The sequence below is a fragment of the Oncorhynchus gorbuscha genome, linkage group LG13, assembly GCF_021184085.1.
Source record: "Oncorhynchus gorbuscha isolate QuinsamMale2020 ecotype Even-year linkage group LG13, OgorEven_v1.0, whole genome shotgun sequence".
Taxonomy (NCBI): domain Eukaryota; kingdom Metazoa; phylum Chordata; class Actinopteri; order Salmoniformes; family Salmonidae; genus Oncorhynchus; species Oncorhynchus gorbuscha.
In genome coordinates, this window is record NC_060185.1 from 11,600,148 (window position 1) to 11,620,013 (window position 19,866).

The window sequence follows — 19,866 nt, forward strand, 5'->3', positions numbered from 1 at the left end:
TGTGTGGCTGTGGGTACGAGGTTTGGTCCCTATATAGGCCCAGGTTGTCATGACATCACTGCAGACAAGGTCCTACTTTTCCCTTTTTTTATTGCTGTGAATTCTCTAATGAGTAGATCTTAGTTGGAACAATAGCAAAGCACTTACCCCGCCACTGTTTTGGTCAAAAAAAGGATGTGTCTGTAAAAATGTAACCACTCTCAAATTAATAGACAAATAGACAGAGAGATGAACGCAAGGACTGACCATCCATGATGTTACAATTAAATTAACATTATAGTTTTAACCATGTTGTGTAACCATACAGTGTTTGTTTACATTTACACTATTTACAAACATTGCACTAGAATGAGTTTACATTTTGGGTTCTGATGAGGTATGACAGTTAAAATAAGCTTTTATAAATTATATTCTTATCAAATCAATGGGTATATATCATTCATTTAAGTCCAAAAATGGATGTAGCAACAAATGAGTCTAGCTTTAATGGGATCATTCACCCAATCATTTTCGTAGCAGATTTCTCGCTCAACAGTAGGTGGCAGTGTGTATGCTTTGCATTAGAACATAGCTGCGTCGTATTGTCTGTGTGTGACGTCACCACAATTTATACCGGGGGGAGGGTAGTAATATGTTGATCTGTTACTGTAGTGGGCTAAATCAGGGTCACATATGTTTCTACTTTGAAATAAAAGTCTACACCTCACACACATGGTTCTGGGCTTAAAGAAAAGACGACACCTGTACCAGGTCAGATATAGAGTTGAAATGTATCACATTTTGAGTTTACGTCCCAATATTACCCTTTATATACACATCACAGAAGACTGCAGTATAACAAGATCAATTGACAAAGAAACACCACATGATTATTTCAAAATGTATAATGTTGTTTAATTGTGAAATGATGGGAAATATTAGTAACATTCCACCCATGAGGCCACTAGAGGGAGATTTGGTCATTTGACTGCAGGAAAGTGCCTCAACACCTTTGTATAGGCCTCCTAATAAAATATCATGAAACAAATTACAATCACTTAAAACACAGTGTGAAGTGTATTATATTGCGTGAGTTTCTTATTACCTATCATACATATTGTCTGCCATAAAGGCCCAGTCTGTCTCTCCAAGCCACTGTGAGTGTTTGGGAGGGAGGGGTGAGGATCACGTGAAATCCACGGAGATACCAAATTAAATCAGATGAAATGATGACGAGACCAAGGAGTATAAAACAGAACAACATGAACAGTCTCTGTGGGAGGATATCAGCTTGTCTATGAGCAGGAGGATCTCTCTGCATCTATCGGACCAGTCTGAGGATGTCTCTTCTTCTGTGGTGGTCTCTATACTACCCTGTCTCTATTTCCCCTCTGACAGAAGCCACCTCTACCCAGCCAGCCTGCTCCCCGCAGGGGGCCTTTGAGCTACCTGGGTTCTCAGCCAAGGGTGACTTCCTGATGGGGGGGATCTTTCCCCTTCACTACCGGGTGGAGCTGCCTGGCACGGACTACACCCACCAGCCCCTGGCAGCACTGTGTCAAGGGTGAGCTGAGTGAAAGGGTTCTGGATGTGTGGCTCAAGTCCTACAGTTCTCTCTCTCTCTCGTTCTCTCTCTCTCTCTCTCTCTCTCTCTCTCTCTCTCTCTCTCTCTCTCTCTCTCTCTCTGTCTCTCTCTCTCTCTCTCTCTCTCTCTCTCTCTCTCTCTCTCTCTCTCTCTCTCTCTCTCTCTCTCTCTCTCTCTCTGTCTCTCTCTCTCTCTCTCTCTCTCTCTCTCTATGTGAGCTGAGTTTCCTGGGGGCCTGGATGTGTGGCTCAAGTCCTACAGTTTTTTCTCTTTCTCTGTCTCTCTCTTTCTCTCTCTCTCACTCTTTCTCTTAGCTCACAGAGAGAGAGAGAGAGAGAGAGAGAGAGAGAGAGAGAGAGAGAGAGAGAGAGAGAGAGAGAGAGAGAGAGAGAGAGAGACTGGGGGCCCGGATGTGTGGCTCAAGGACTACTGTAAACAAAAGTTTGAGGAGAATAGGTTCTGATTGCCAGGTCCCATTGAGGACCTTTGACCTCTACTGTGAACTCTTATCTACTAGAATTTCACCTCCTCTCCTTTTCTGTGTTTTCCTCCTAATCCATTAACACCGTGTTCTGTGGTGGGATTGTTGCCACGTTCATTGAGATCGAATTTCTCGGTCTTGTTGTGTTGTTCAGACAAGACTGACCATCAGTGGAAGTGGAACATATTCTCATTCTCTCTCTCTCTCTCTCTCTCTCTCTCTCTCTCTCTCTCTCTCTCTCTCTCTCTCTCTCTCTCTCTCTCTCTCTCTCTCTCTCTCTCTCTCTCTCTCTCTCAGGTTTGATCCGAGGGCTTTCCGCTGGGCTCAGACCATGAGGCTGGCAGTGGAGGAAATCAACCAGAGTGAGCAGCTGCTGCCCAACCACACGCTGGGGTACAAGATCTTTGACTCGTGTGCCACACCAGTCACAGCTCTGAGAGCAGTCCTGGCGGTGCTGAACGGACATGGTGAAGAACAGAGCCCTATGTGTTCTGGTGCCAGCCCGTTAATAGCCATGGTAGGGGAGTCTGGCTCCTCACAGTCCATTGTTTTGTCCAGAACTCTGCAGCCCTTCAGAATCCCCATGGTGAGTGATGATATGTTTATATTGCAGGGTTCAAATCAGGGTTGTAGTGCTGCCAGAGCTCACCGGAACCTTGCTCCACCACTTCTTACAGTGGGGCCTGTTTACTACAGTTAAATCCAAGCTGATTCAATATCTGCGATTTCACATCATTTTCTGAATAGAGTAAAGTGACTGTTCGATCAAAAACACCACTTCATTTCTTATGAGATTTTAGGATGATATGTGGTCACATTTATTTTCTCATCCGGCCTAAACTCAACATTGTGCCACAGCGTTTGAAATCTAGTCCAGGTACAGTGAGCCTATGCTGTCTGTCACCACCATTCTCTCACGAAACCATAGTTAGGCCCTACATCACTCAATAAGATCTGAATGAATATTCCCACGACACTGGTTAAGATCAAATGATTGTATGGTTCACCGGTAAAACAAGAATAATTATCATTCACGATTGACAGATGGCCTATTTTAAAATTAGGTACATCTAATTTGGTGTTTGACAGAATTAAAAACAGAACTATTTTTGAGACAATATGTGTGGGTGTGGCCAGACATTGCATTTGGAGGATATGCCTTTTATGCGAATTCTAAAAAGCTGTGTCAGTCAGTACAGACTTTGATTGAGAAATGATGACATTATTGTTTTAGTACCTTAGAAAGTGGCACTACACCACTGGTGCAGATGAAAAGCTATTTCTTGTTTTTAAGTTAAGATCCACTGTTGAACTAGGGGGAATCAGAATACAATTCAGATTCTGTGGATCAGTATTCAAATTCAAAGATGTTGAATTATTTTAGTGTAAATAGCTAATCTACTATTCAAAAGGGAGGTTTGTCTGTGACTCAACAACTTGTGGCTAGAATTACATAGTTTGTTAACAATTGAATTAAGTATGGTGTCTTTTGTTTATGACTATTGTAAATACAATTAGCGCTCTCATAAATAACACATGATTTGTATATATATGAATGTATTTTATGCTTTGTAATAATGGTATTACATGCACACCTTGAAATTAACGTTTGGTTAAAATAGGTGTTCTATGTTCATTCAGATCAGCTATTTCTCCACCTGCTCGTGCCTGAGTGACAGGAAAGAATACCCAACGTTCTTCAGAGTGGTTCCAAATGACGACTACCAGGTGAAGGCCATCGCCAGTCTGCTTCAGCGTTTCGGCTGGAAGTGGATCGGTGTGATCCGCGAGGACCACGACTATGGCCACTTCGCCCTGCAGGGCCTGAAGAGGGAGATCCAGAACACAGATGTCTGTCTGGCCTATGATGAGATGATCCCTAAAGACTACAGCAGAGAGAGGGTCCTGCAGATCCTGGAGGTGATGAGGCACTCCACAGCACGGGTGGTGATAGTCTTCTCTGGGGAGGGAGAGTTATACCCTTTCCTCAAGGAGTTTGTCAAGCAGAACATCACTGGTACCCAGTGGGTGGCCAGTGAGGCCTGGGTCACTGCCAATGTGCTGGCAGAGACTTATCCATTCCTGGATGGGACTATTGGCTTCGCCATCCGCTCAGGGAAAGTCCCAGGGCTCAGGGACTACCTGCAGACGGTGAACCCCCGCAGGTACCCCTCTAACCCCCTGGTGCAGCAGCTGTGGGAGGCTCTGTACGGCTGCTCTCCCTCTCTGTCCCCCTCCAGCACCCTGATGCCCCCCTGCTCAGGGCAGGAGACTCTTCTGGAGCAGCACTCAGCCTACATGAACATCTCCAGCCCCAGAGTGGCCTATAATGTGTACAAGGCTGTGTACGCCATCGCTCACTCACTGCACAACCTCCTCCACTGCCAGGCTGGGGCAGGACCCTTCCACAACCGCTCCTGCGCTCACAGCACCAACGTTCACCCCTGGCAGGTATGTGTCAATTACTTACTAAAGGGGGGGAAGCATATCATTATGTAAATAACTAAACAGATGAATGTTGAAAAGATTTTGGTGCATCAACAAATGCAATTAGATGTAGTTAAAGAATTAGACAATTATTTTCCTCTTATCACAGCTCCAGAAATATCTCCAGGACGTGTCCTTCAACGTATCTGGAGAAAATATGAACTTTGACCAGAAAGGGGACGCCATCCCGTCCTATGACCTCATCAACTGGCAGAGGGGGCCAAACGGAGGTCCCCGCTTTGTCACAGTAGGGCTGTATGATGGCTCAAAGGACTCTGGGAAGGAGCTGGCAATCCAGGAAGAGAAGATAGTGTGGGCGAGGCATCAGAGCAAGGCAAGCTGCTCACACTGTGTATTTAACCACATCAGATGCCAACTGTTGACGTTGTGTAGAGAGTCCTGGATGTAAGTTCCTCTGCATGGTGAATGTACAAATATTATTATAGGTATCTTTAAACAGGATTGCAGGTTGATGAGTTCCAATTTCTTGATGTCCCGTTCTTATTCTCTAACCATCCTACTAGAGCTGTCAGTGAGATATCTCCAATTATCTCATATTGAGTGACCTCTAGTGGCTGGAATAATATGAGTATTCAGTTAGCATTAAATAGTCTGAAGGTATTTATCTTTGATTTGTTCAGCTGGTGGTCTCCGTGTGCAGTGCCAGCTGTGCTCCAGGATCCAGGAAGGCTGTCCGTCGTGGGGAACCTCTGTGCTGCTTTGACTGTGTACCATGTGACAGCGGCAAGATTAGTAATCAGACAGGTGAGGACTCTGATTTACCCTAATCAATATAATGACTTACCTGTAGATTAGTAATCAGACAGGTGAGGACTCTGATTTACCCTAATCAATATAATGATTACCTGTAGATTAGTAATCAGACAGGTTAGGACTGATTTACCCTAATCAATATAATGACTTACCTGTAGATTAGTAATCAGACAGGTGAGGACTGATTTACCCTAATCAATATAATGATTACCTGTAGATTAGTAATCAGACAGATGAGGACTCTGATTTATGTTAATCAATATAGTGACTTACCTGTAGATTATTAATCAGACAGGTGAGGACTTATATACCCTAATCAATATAATGACTTACCTGCAGATTATTAATCAGACAGGTGAGGATTTATACACCCTAATCAATATAATAACCTACCTGTAGATTAGTAATCAGACAGGTGAGGACTCTGATTTATGTTAGTCAATAGAACAACTTCCTTTTGGTAGATTTGATATAGTCTCTCTAGATGCAGTTGAGTGCACTATGTACATCCTGTCCGTGTGTTGTGTTAGAAAGGGCCAGCAGCACGTCCTCCTCCAGTCATCTTATTCCTGTAGCCTCCTTTAACCCTAAAAGGTATTATTTGTTTAATAGTACCAACGGGTAATGGCCCAATTTACCTCAAATTGGTAATGATTGCAAAGAGACACTGTCTGTCAAGCAGTAACACTTTTTATTTAATTAACCAATTAGTAACACAAGAAAATGGTTTAAATTCCCCAAAAATAAGCATGTATTTTTTACATAAAAAAAAAATTGTTGTATTTTTCATGTTTTTTGATTTGCTTTGATTTATTATGATCCCCATTAGCCGACGCCATTGGCGACAATTAGCCTTACTCGGGGTTGGATATATAACAACAAATACATTACAGACAAAAGACGTTACAATTTACAAACATTTACATACATGCAGTGTATGTGTTGATAAATGCGATACATTTCATCCACTTGTTATGAAGATTTGTTTGTTATTCATTCAAAGTGTTCTGTAATATTCAGAGGCTGACAAATTGGCAATTGAGCTAATCTGTCATACTGGTGCGACTTAAGATGGCCACCGATATGGGCAATATAGGCGATAAAGATGGACACCGATATGGGCAATATAGGCGATAAAGATGGACACCGATATGGGCAATATAGGCGATAAAGATGGACACCGATATGGGCAATATAGGCGATAAAGATGGACACCGATATGGGCAATATAGGCTATAAAGATGGACACCGATATGGGCAATATAGGCGATAAAGCACCGGCGGCATCAGACTTTTAGCTCGAACTTTGGAACGCTATGGGCTAAAGATCAACTCAGATCCAATTGCATCTGAAAAATGGGACTCTGGACTTGGTATAGATACACTGACTGGAAACTAAACATGTATTTAGAGTGCCTCCCTAGGGGCCAAATCTGGGGTGGCTCCATATCTATATATTTAAGGATACATTCATCTACCTCTCTGTGCCAAATTTGGTCACAAAGTTTAACTTTTGAGTTCACATTTTCAGCTGAGCCACTATGCACATTTAGTATTCAGACATTTCATAAGGATAAAAATAACAGAGTTTGAAATGATGACAATTGACCCTTGATGGTACTGGGTCAACCTATGTACACAAGTCCCATTTCTGCCACCAAATGTCACTTACCTGTAGAATATCGCATGACTGCATAACATACACACAATTCCTAAGCTCTTTCTCTTTGTTTTTCTGTGTAGATTCTATAGACTGCCATGAATGTCCCGAGGACTACTGGTCAAACACTGATGGAACATTGTGCATCCCTAAAGTGGTGGAGTTCCTTTCCCATGATGCAATGGGGATTGCCCTGACAGTGATCGCTGTAGTGGGCGCCTGTCTGACCGTGTCCATCCTGGCAGTCTTCCTCCATCACAGGACCACTCCCATCGTCCGCATCAACAACTCTGAGCTGAGTTTCTTTATCCTTCTCTCCCTGACTCTGTGCTTCCTGTGTGCGCTGATGTTCATCGGGGAGCCCACCTCCTGGTCCTGCATGCTGCGCCACACCGCCTTCAGCATCACCTTCTCCCTCTGCATCTCCTGCATCCTGGGCAAGACTCTGGTGGTCCTGGCAGCCTTCACTGCCGCCAGGCCTGGAAACAACATTATGAAGTGGCTGGGGCCCAAACAGCAGAGGGTCATCATATTCTCCTGCACCCTGGTTCAGGTGCTGATCTGTGCTGCCTGGCTCATGGCTGCACCTCCCTACCCCTCCAAAAATATCCAGGACCAACGCTCTAAGATCATTCTGGAGTGCAGTGTGGGCTCCCAACTGGCCTTCTGGTGCGTTCTGGGATACATCGGCCTCTTGGCCTGTCTGTGCTTCATCCTGGCTTTTCTGGCCAGGAAACTCCCAGACAACTTTAATGAGGCCAAGTTCATCACCTTCAGCATGCTGATCTTCTGTGCCGTGTGGATCTCCTTCATCCCTGCCTATGTCAGCTCTCCTGGGAAGTACACAGTAGCTGTAGAGATCTTTGCCATCCTGGCCTCCAGCTTTGGGCTGCTGTTCTGTCTGTTTGCTCCAAAATGTTACATCATCCTCCTGAAGCCAGAGAAGAACACTAAACAACATCTCATGGGGAAGAAATAAAATGCATAGATTAATGAAGACACATTTATTTGTCATGGTTCTCAGTTTACGTTTGACCTACTGTAAACCCAGAAATGAAATAGATGTTTATAGTGTCTTTGGGACATGTGGCAAGCTAGAAATTGTCCTTTTTTTAGTTGAATTACTGTACCATTTTCCTGATCAAAGATATACGATATACACTTTTGTTTCTCCCCAATTTGGTGGAATCCAATTGTTAGTTATATTCTTGTTGCATCGCTGAAACTCCCGTACGGACTCGGGAGAGTCGAAGGTCTTAAGCCGTGCGTCCTCACAACCCAGCCAAGCTGCACTGCTTCTTGACACATTGCCCACTTAACCCGGAAGCCAGCCATACCAATGTGTCAGAGGAAACACTGTACACTTGGCAACCATGTATGTGCACGGCCTGCCACAGGAGTTGCTAGAGCGCGATTGGCCAAGGAAATATTGGCCTGCCAAACCCTCTCGTAACCCGGGCGACACTGGGCCAGGTGTGCGCCGCCTCATAGGAATCCCAGTCATGGCCAGCTGTGACACAGCCTTGGATCGAACCCGGGTCTGTAGTGATGCCTCAAGCACTGCGAAGAAGTGCCTTTGACTGCAGCACCACTCAGGAGGCCTCTGCAAATAGATTTAAACAAACAATTGGTCCCCAAAGACACACGTCACTCCGTTGAATTTCAAAATCCCGATGTGACCCTCTTGCCAAAAACTTTGCTTACCCCTGATCTAGAGAGAGGTTTAGTTATGCTACGTTTTTGTTTTAACAATTATTGTTTCATTATTATTAGACAGTAGTTTTAAAGATATGTTCTTTTTTTATTATTTGAACTTAGCAATTTTACTGTTTTTTCTTCCTTTTTTCATATTATTCTGGTTACTAAGCATTGCTTTTTGTCCATTTTTTGTCCTTTGAAAACAAATGGTGCATCTCAAGAGATTTCATCCTGAAAACTGTCAAAAAAATAAAGAATTGAACGCTACAGCATTTGAATTGTGCTACCAGAGGTTTTGCACACTATAATGCTATGTGGTACAGTGGCTTGTGTAAGCATTCATCCCCCTTGGCATTTTTCCTGTTTTGTTGCCTTACAACCTGGAATTAATATGGATTGTGGTGGGGTTTGTTTAATTTGATTTATACAACATATCTACCCCTTTGAAGATACAAAATATTTTTTTTATTGTGAAACAAACAAGAAATATTACAAAAAAAACACAACACTTGAGCATGCATAACTATTCACCCCCCAAGTCAATACTTTGTAGAGCCACCTTTTGCAGCAATTACAGCTGCAAGTCTCTTGGGGTATGTCTCTATGAAAACGTGGCTAGGCACTGGGATTTTTGCCCATTCTTCAAGGCAAACTGATCCAGCCCCTTCAAGTTGGATGGGTTCCACTGGTGTAGACCAATCTTTAAGTCATACCACAGATTCTCAATTGGATTGAGGTCTGGGCTTTGACTAGGCCATTCCAAGACATTTAAATGTTTCCCCTTAAACCACACAAGTGTTGCTTTAGCAGTATGCTTAGGGTTATTGTCCTGCTGGAAGGTGAACCTCCGTCCCAGTCTCAAATCTCTGGAAGACTGAAACAGGAATTTTGCTGTATTTAGCGCCATCCATCATTCCTTCAATTCTGACCAGTTTCCCAAACATCCCCACAGCATGATGATGCCACCACCATGCTTCACTGTGGGGATGGTGATCTCGCAGTGATCGGAGGGTCTGGGTTTGCGCCAGACATAGCGACTTCCTTGATGGCCAAAAACCTCAATTTTAGTCTCATCTGACCAGAGTACCTTCTTCCATATGTTTGCGGAGTCTCCCACATGCCTTTTGGCGGATACCGAAGGTGTTTCCTTATTTTTCTCTTTAATTAATGATCGGATGACATACCCAAATCTAATTGCCTATAGTTCAGGCACTGAAGCAAGGATATGCATATTCTTGGTACCATTTGAAAGGGAACACTTTGAAGTTTTTGGAAATGTGAAAGAAAATGTGGGAGAATATAACACGATATATCTGGTAAAAGATAATAGAAAAGGAGAAAACAATTGTTCGTTTGTATATATTTGGTACAATCATCTTGAAATGTAAGAGAAAGACCATAATTTTTTATTCCAGCACAGGTGCAATTCATATTTTGGCCACTAGATGGCAACAATGTATATGCAATGTTTTAGAATGATCAAATGAACCGTTCAAAATGTTGTATTAAGACTGCCCAAATGTGCCTAATTTGTTTATTAATTCAACATGTTCAACATTGTGCACTCTCCTCAAACAATAGCATAGTATTATTTCACTGTAATAGCTACAGTAAATTGGACAGTGTGGTTAGATTAACAAGAATTTAAGCTTTCTGCCAATATCAGATATGTCTATGTACTGGAAAATGTTCTTGTTACTTACAACCTCATGCTAATCGCATAAGTGTACGTTACCTCCACCGTCCCACAGGGGACCCACCATTCCTGAAGAAGTTTTAAGAAATGGCTTTTTCCTTGCCATTCTTCCGTAAACGTTTTTTTCCAAACATAAAAATTGTGCCCCCTAGCTTCAAGAGGTTACGCAATGGCTTTTTTCTGGCCTGTCTTCTGTACAGCCCCGCTCTGTGGAGTGTACGGCTTAAAGTGGTCCTATGGACAGATACTCCAATCTCCGCTGAAGAGCATTGCAGCTCCTTCAGGGTTATCTTCGGTCTCTTTGTTGTCTCTGATTAATGCCCTCCTTGCCTGGTCTGTAGGTTTTGGTGGGCGGCCCTCTGTTGGCAGGTTTGTTGTGGTGCCATATTCTTTCCATTTTTTATAATGGATTTAATGGTGCTCCGTGGGATGTTCAAAGTTTCTGATATTTTTTTACAACCTAACCCTGATCTGTACTTCTCCACAACTTTGTCCCTGACCTGTTTGGAGAGCTCCTTGGTCTTCATAGTGCCACTTGCTTGGTGGTATCCCTTTCTTAGCGATGTTGCAGACTCTGGGGCCTTTCAAAAACAGGTGTAAATATACTGAGATAATGTGACAGATCATGTGACACTTAGATTGCACACAGGTGGACTTTTATTGAACTAATTATGTGATTTATAAAGATAATTGATTGCACCAGATCTTATTTAGGGGCTTCAAAGCAAAGGGGGTGAAAAACATATGCACCCACTTTTCAGTTTTTAATTTAATTTAAATTAATTTCACTTCACCAATTTTGACTATTTTGTGTATGTCCATTACATGAAATCCAAATAAAAATCAATTGAAATTACAGGTTGTAATGCCACAAAATAGAATAAATGCCAAGGGGATTAATACTTTTGCAAGGCACTGTTGCTTGGTAAACAAACTGTAATCATACCCTCATCCCCAACCTAGACACCCTTTTATAGTACAGTATAAACTTGTAATGATGCGATGATGTCATATGCCTTCTAAACAGATGTCCAATCCAGGGCTTGTCTTGTCAGTGATGAGATGCAGAGAGACGACAGGTCATATATATAACTGCTCTCCTGCCCTCTCTCTGACTGTTAGAGGGGATAGGTGTGAGTGAGGATGTCTCTGCTATTCTTGTGGTCTCTATCTTCCTCCCTCACACTCAGCCCATCCTCCACCCTAGCCACAGACTCAGAGTGTGTTCTGCTGAGTGGCTTTGATCCTGGGTTTGTGGCTGATGGTGACTTTGTCATTGGGGGTATTTTCCCCCTGCACTACAACCAGGAGATGCCAGACGTCAACTACACCTACCAACCAACAGCCGTCAGGTGCAATGGGTGAGTTTTCAGTGTTAACCAGTAATACTCTATTTGATCTGTAACCTCTTTCCTTCGTGTAGTTTCCAGTTCTATTTGACTCCTTTTATCGTCACTTTCTCCTCTGTTTTTTTCCTCCCCTCCCCTCCTCCTCCTCCTCATCTCTCTCACTCTCTCTCCTTATCCTTACTCTCCTCCTCATATTTCTCTCCTCATTCTTCCTCCCCCTCATCATCTCTCTCTCTCTCATTCTCTCTCTCTCTCTCTCTCTCTCTCTCTCTCTCTCTCTCTCTCTCTCTCTCTCTCTCTCTCTCTCTCTCTCTCTCTCTCTCTCTCTCTCTCTCTCTCTCTCTCAGGTTTGATCCGAGGGCTTTCCGCTGGGCTCAGACCATGAGGCTGGCGGTGGAGGAAATCAATCCAGAGTGAGCAGCTGCTGCCCAACCACATGCTTGGCTACAAGATCTTTGACTCGTGTGCCTATCCTCTGACAGGGCAGAGGGCTGCTCTGGCAATGTTGAATGGACTGGGCCAAGCTCACACTCACATGTGTTCTGGTGCCTCTCCTCTCCTGGCTGTTATCGGAGAATCCGGTTCTGCTCAGTCTATTGTCGTATCCAGAATCCTGCAGCCCTTTAAAATACCCATGGTAGGGCTCCGCTAAGAGTATTTACCTTTGAATTATTTTGCCTATTGATCAACTGCAATCATGATACTTTCTGTACAACCTTTCTGGTTCTCTGTGTTTAAATATGTATATGAAGAGGTCATTTCCAAAAATGCTATATAAACTGATTTGTGTTTTTGTTAAACAGAAGTGATTGCTTATGGGTACATTCATGTGTGTGTAACATATTACTGTTCTCAGATTTTTTTATTGAAAGATTTTAGAAAATGTTTGTATTCGAAAAACACTATATAGCCATTGTTTGGATGGAATGGAATGTACATATCATATATGACTGTGATATGACTGTGATATGACTGTGATATGACTGTGATATGACTGTGATATGACTGTGATATGACTGTGATATGTGATTGTCTCACTGAGCTATAGATAAATGCACTTACTGTAAGTGACTCTGGATAAGAGCATCTGCTGTATGACTAAATTGTAAAATATAAATGTTTTACTTACAGAACTCATATTACTGTATTTAATTATTATTATTATGATTATATATATATATTACTTATGTAAAACCTAGCAGTCCTACTTATTTCTCTGAAAATGAGGCAGATGTATATAATTTAGAAAAAAAACATGATTATTTGTCTCTCTGAAATGAAACCATCAAGTGATATATTTTAAACACATAAATGTATCATTAAACAATCCCATGCCATGATTAGATAGTGAAAAAACACAGCAATCTCTTTAACCATTTCAGCAATAAAAGCTCATTAGCAATAAAAGCTAATTAACCAACATTTCTGAAAATGTATACATAGCGTTTTGGAAAGAAACTCTTCAAATGAGTGTTCTTGTGTCTGTGTTGTAAAAAGAATGAGTGTTCTTGTGTCTGTGTTGTAGAAAGAATGAGTGTTTTACGAACAACGTCTTTCCTCAGATCAGCTACTTCTCGTCGTGCGCGTGCCTCGGTGACAGGAGGAAGTACCCCACCTTCTTCAGAGTAATCCCCAACGATGACTACCAGGTGAAGGCCTGCAATTAAATTTTTTAAAAGGATTAAGCAATGATCTCATGAATCTCAGGATTCTTCAGGAAGTATTTCTGAAGTGGATCTCCCTGCAGTCAACTTAAATGGAGTGAAGCAGAGTATGTTCACTTCTTGGTCTGTTACAACATAGTTTCTGTCTAATCTTCCCTTTCTTCTATCCCAGGTGAAGGCTATGGCTCAGCTGCTGGTACGGTATGACTGGCGCTGGGTGGGGGTGGTGCGTGGGGACCATGAATATGGGCACTTTGCCCTACAAGGGCTGCTGAGGGAGCTAAAGGGGACGGGGGTGTGTGTGGCCTACCAGGAGATGATCCCTCTGCTCTACAATCAGCAAAGGGCCCTGGAGATCATAGAGGTATGAAGAGAGGGAGAGAGACTGTTTTGTCCCTGACGCAAATGTGTCTTGCATATTTAAAAATAAATAAACTAGTACTATACAAAATAAAAAGTTATATCTCTCCCTGTCTTCTCTCTCCCCACCTTGTCTCCTTCTCTCTCCTTCCTCTCTCCTCTTCTGCCTCCATCTCTCCCACCTTTACCCTCCATTATTTTCTCATCTCTCCCCTCTCGCTCTCGTCTCTCTAGGTCATGCGTAGCTCCACAGCGCGGGTAGTGGTGGTGTTCTCTGCCGAGGGGGAAATGACCCCCTTCCTGAAGGATTACATGGCACAGAACATCACAGGGATCCAGTGGGTGGCCAGCGAGGCCTGGGTCACTGCCTCGCTCTTCACCACCAGCGAGTACTTCCCCTACCTGGGGGGCACCATCGGCTTTGGGATCAGGCAGGGACAAATCCCAGGGCTCCGGGACTACCTGCAGACGGTGAACCCCCGCAGGTACCCCTCTAACCCCCTGGTGCAGAAGCTGTGGGAGGCTCTGTACGGCTGCTCTCCCTCTCTGTCCCCCTCCAGCACCCTGATGCCCCCCTGCTCAGGGCAGGAGACTCTTCTGGAGCAGCACTCAGCCTACATGAACACCTCCAGCCCCAGAGTGGCCTATAATGTGTACAAGGCTGTGTACGCCATCGCTCACTCACTGCACAACCTCCTCCACTGCCAGGCTGGGGCAGGACCCTTCCACAACCGCTCCTGCGCTCACAGCACCAACGTTCACCCCTGGCAGGTATAGGTATTGTAACTATCTGGACCGTTTGAAAAAATAATTCAACAGATCATCTGCTGTTCCTGTTCAATATCTGTCTTCTCTAGCACATCCATATGCTAATTGACAGCTATAGGGCTTCATACCACTCTGCAAAAAATATCACATAATATATTTTTTCCTGATTTTGCAATGTTTCTTCGAAGCTGCAGCACTATCTGCAAGAACTTGCCTTTTACATTTCTGGGGAGGAGGTGAACTTTGACCTGAAAGGCGATTCCATCCCGTACTATGACATCATCAACTGGCAGAGGGGCTCGGGTGGGAACATGGAGTTCATCAACGTCGGTCTGTTCGACGGAGCAAAGGCCTCTGGGAAGGAGTTGGTGATCCAGGAGGAGAAGATCGTGTGGGCGGGGCATCAGAGCAAGGCAAGCTGCTCACACTGTGTATTTAACCACATCAGATGCCAACTATTGACGTTCTGTAGGGTGAGGTTGAGGTAAGTAGGTGGAATTGGATAGGTTGGGATTTGATGAAATACTGTGATTCCAATGTAAGATGCATGTTGGTCTTGCAATGTCTCCATGTGACATAGTGTCAAGTTAAAAATAATAGTAATGAAGACAATACATTTTAGGCTAAATGTATACAACTGGTTCACAGTGAACCAGCTTAATCAGTGTTCTCTCTGTGGTGTTCAGCTGGTGGTCTCCGTGTGCAGTGCCACCTGTGCTCCAGGATCCAGGAAGGCTGTCCGTCGTGGGGAACCTCTGTGCTGCTTTGACTGTGTACCATGTGACAGCGGCAAGATTAGTAATCAGACAGGTGAGGACTGATTTACCCTAATCAATATAATAACCTACCTGTAGATTAGTAATCAGACAGGTGAGGACTCTGATTTACCCTAATCAAGATAATGACTTACCTGTAGATTAGTAATCAGACAGGTTAGGACTGATTTACCCTAATCAAGATAATGACTTACCTGTAGATTAGTAATCAGACAGGTGAGGACTGATTTACCCTAATCAATATAATGACTTACCTGTAGATTAGTAATCAGACAGGTGAGGACTGGTTTACCCTAATCAATATAATGATTTACCTGTAGATTAGTAATCAGACAGGTTAGGACTGATTTACCATAATCAATATAATGACTTACCTGTAGATTAGTAATCAGGCAGGTGAGGACTGATTTACCCTAATCAATATAATGACTTACCTGTAGATTAGTAATCAGACAGGTGAGGACTCTGATTTACGTTAATCTTGTACCTTGTCAGCTTGGGGATTCGATCTAGCAACTATGCACATCCTGTCCGTGTGTTGTGTTGATGCTGGCAGAAAGGGCCTGATGTTGTCCAGCAGTCGTCTTATTCCTGTAGACTAAAAGTTACTTTTTGTTTAAAAGTACCAACGGGTAATGGCCCAATTTACCCCAAATTGGTAATGATTTCAAAGAGACACTGTCTGTCAAGCAGTAACACTTTTTTTTATTTGATTATCACTTAGTAACACAAGAACATTGTTTAAATTCTCCAAAATAAGCATATATGGAAAACATTCCACGCGTTAATCGCCAAATTAAAAAAACAACAGATGTATGTTTTTATCGGATTTGTGGATCAATTTCATCCATAGGCACTAGTGTGTGTTGATAAATGTGATTAATTTCATTCAAACTGTTCTGTAATACTCAGAGGCTGAGAAAATGGCGGTTGAGCTAACCTGATACCGGTACGACCTAAAATGGCTCTAACATTTGACTTTTCGCTCTAACACTTTAAATGCTATAGGCCTATCAACTCAGTTCCAATTGCATATGAAATATCGACTCTGGACTTTGTATAGAGATATTAACTGGAAGCTAAATAAGAAGTTACATTTGAGTTATTCTTTAGTTCTCGTGGCTGCCACACCCCCCTCACCCAACGGCCAAATCTAGTGTGGCTCCATATCTGCAATGCATTTGGAAAGTATTCAGGTCCCTTCCCTTGTTTCACATTTTGTTATGTTACAGCCTAATACTAAAATGGATTAAATATAAAATGTTTCCACATCAATGTACACACAATACCGCATAATGACAAATTAAAACAGAAATACCTTATTTACATAAGTATTCAGACCCTGTGCTATGAGACTCGAAATTTAGCTCAGGTGCATCATGTTTCCATTCATCATCCTTGAGATGTTTATACAACTTGACTGGAGTCCCCCTGTGGTAAATTCAATTGATTGGACATGATTTCGAAAGGCACACACCTGTCTATATAAGGTCCCACAGTTGACAGTGCACTTCAAAGCAAAATACTAGCCATGAGTTCGAAGGAATTGCCCGTAGAGCTCCGAGATAGGATCATGTCGAGGTACAGATCGGTCGAAGGGTACCAAAATATTTCTGGTCCGCAAGAACACAGTGGTCTCCATCATTCTTAAATGGAAGAAGTTCGAAACCAGCAACAATCTTCCTAGAGCTGGCCGCTCGGCCAAACTGAGCAATTGTCGAAGAAGGACCTTGGTCAGGGTGGTGAACAAGAACCCGATGGTCTCTCTGACAGAGCTCCAGAGTTCCTCTGTGGAGATTGGAGAACCTGCCAGAAGGACAACCATCTCTCCAGCAATCCACCAATCAGACCTTTATGTGGCCAGACTGAAGCCACTCCTCATTAAAAGGATCTTCTCAGGACCTCAGACTGGGATGAAGGTTCACCTTCCAACAGGACAACGACCCTAAGCACACAGCCAAGTCAGGTAGTGGCTTCGGCGCAAGTCTCTGAATGTCCTTGAGTGGCCCAGCCAGAGCCCGGACTTGAACGCCATCGAACATCTCTTGAAAGACCTGAAAATAGCTGTGCAGCTACGCTCCCCATCCAACCTGACAGAGCTTGTGATGATCTGCAGAGAAAAATTGGAGAAACTCCCCAAAAACAGGTGTGCCAAGGTTGTAGCGCCATGCCCCAAAAAACATGAAGCTGTAATCCAAAGGTGCTTCAGCAAAGTACTGAGGAAAGGGAATGATGAATACTTGTGAAAATGTGATTCTTGCATTTGTTTTTATTAATAATAATAATAATAATAATATATGCCATTTAGCAGACGCTTTTATCCAAAGCGACTTACAGTCATGTGTGCATACATTCTACGTATGGGTGGTCCCGGGGATCGAACCCACTACCCTGGCGTTACAAGCGCCATGCTCGCAAAACTGTCAAATCTGTTTTTGCTTTCTCATTATAGGGTATTGTCTATAGATTAATGAGTGGGGAAAAAAAACATTTAATACATTTTAGAATAAGGCTCTAATCTAACAAAATGTGAAAAAAGTCAAGGGATCTGAATACATTCCGAATATACTGTATATTTTTCAGGGTACATACATCTACTTCTCTGTGCCAAATGCTCTGTCACAAAGTTGAAAATTGAGTCAACATTTTCAGCTTTGCCACTGTGCACCAATAGTATACAAAATATAATATTTTTAATTTCCCTGTATTAACGTTTCTCTGTATAAAAAAAAAACGTTTTGAAATTATGACAATTTACTCTTGTTGGTGTTTTAAGACTTATGATCTGTACACCAGTTCCACATCTGCTACCAAATGGCACTTACCTGTAGGATATCGCCTGACTGCATCACACACCCATCAATGATAAATTCATATTCTCTTTCTCTCTGTTTTTCTGTATAGATTCTATAGACTGCACAGAATGTCCCGAGGACTACTGGTCAAACACTGATGGAACAATGTGCATCCCCAAAGTGGTGGAGTTCCTTTCCCATGATGCAATGGGGATAGCCCTGACAGTGATCGCTGTAGTGGGCGCCTGTCTGACCGTGTCCATCCTGGCAGTCTTCCTCCATCACAGGACCACTCCCATCGTCCGCGTCAACAACTCTGAGCTGAGTTTCTTTATCCTTCTCTCCCTGACTCTGTGCTTCCTGTGTGCGCTGATGTTCATCGGGGAGCCCACCTCCTGGTCCTGCATGCTGCGCCACACCGCCTTCAGCATCACCTTCTCCCTCTGCATCTCCTGCATCCTGGGCAAGACTCTGGTGGTCCTGGCAGCCTTCACTGCCGCCAGGCCTGGGAACAACATTATGAAGTGGCTGGGGCCCAAACAGCAGAGGGTCATCATATTCTCCTGCACCCTGGTTCAGGTGCTGATCTGTGCTGCCTGGCTCATGGCTGCCCCTCCCTACCCCTCCAAAAATATCCAGGACCAACGCTCTAAGATCATTCTGGAGTGCAGTGTGGGCTCCCAACTGGCCTTCTGGTGCGTTCTGGGATACATTGGCCTCTTGGCCTGTCTGTGCTTCATCCTAGCTTTTCTGGCCCGGAAACTGCCAGGCAACTTTAATGAGGCCAAGTTCATCACCTTCAGCATGCTGATCTTCTGTGCCGTGTGGATCTCCTTCATCCCTGCCTACGTCAGCTCTCCTGGGAAGTACACAGTAGCTGTAGAGATCTTTGCCATCCTGGCCTCCAGCTTTGGGCTGCTGTTCTGTCTATTTGCTCCAAAATGTTACATCATCCTCCTGAAGCCAGAGAAGAACACTAAACAACATCTCATGGGGAATAAAAAGTAGTTCATAATAAGTAATGCAAAATGTATTTTTCCTTATGTGCTTTTGTTACTTAAAATGTACAGTTTATCATATATGGGCTACAATCTGCACTGAGTATACAAAACATGAACAACACCTGATCTTTCCATGACATAGACAAACTATCTGAATCCAGGGAAAAGCTAAGATCCCGTATTGATGTCACTTGATACATCTACTTCAATCAGTGTAGATGAAGGAGAGGAGACGGGTTAAATAATGATTTTTAAGCCTCGAGACATGGATTGTGTATGAAAGATTAGTGGAATCTGTGTGGGTAGCAGGACAGGTAGGATGACTGACAGTGAAGGTGAACAGGTGGTCCTGGGTCAGGTGACAGAGGAATGGATGAGACTGAGGCAGGAATTCCTTTAACCATAAAGTGGTATATTTACTAGTCTGTGCTTCATAACAAAGGAAACAGAATAACATGTATCCAATCAAATTCATATATCACAAAGATCCAATCATAACAATCATTCATTCTTGACATAATTAGGTAATTCATTTCAATAAGAAATCAACAGAAATCATCCTTGAGTCATTTAAGCTCGTAACTATTCATTATAATCATGAGAAGACTAATACAAATAATTCAATCAGTGATCGGTTATTCAATCTATAATCCCCATCAGTTTAATATCAGAATTGATCAGTTCAGCAAACAATGACGTTTCATATTTCACCCTTTCAAGTTTGTCTTCATATGTAATTTCATTACATATTAACCATATATCAATGGCGTAATTGGCCTGTGATGATCTGCAG

The 19,866-nt window shown here is 43.1% G+C and overlaps 1 protein-coding gene across 1 annotated transcript; it reads left to right on the forward strand.

The window, feature by feature from the left end:
* Window positions 1-455: 455 nt before the first annotated feature.
* Window positions 456-19,381, forward strand: LOC123993850. The gene is given in 16 exon segments (XM_046296315.1): window positions 456-534; window positions 1,378-1,543; window positions 2,343-2,631; window positions 3,687-4,496; window positions 4,642-4,848; window positions 5,144-5,297; window positions 7,050-7,943; window positions 11,499-11,721; window positions 12,057-12,117; window positions 12,119-12,346; window positions 13,272-13,358; window positions 13,546-13,737; window positions 13,968-14,504; window positions 14,696-14,974; window positions 15,188-15,311; window positions 18,182-19,381. Coding segments are annotated over 16 exon segments (5,229 nt in total). The 3' UTR covers window positions 19,081-19,381.
* Window positions 19,382-19,866: the final 485 nt, after the last annotated feature.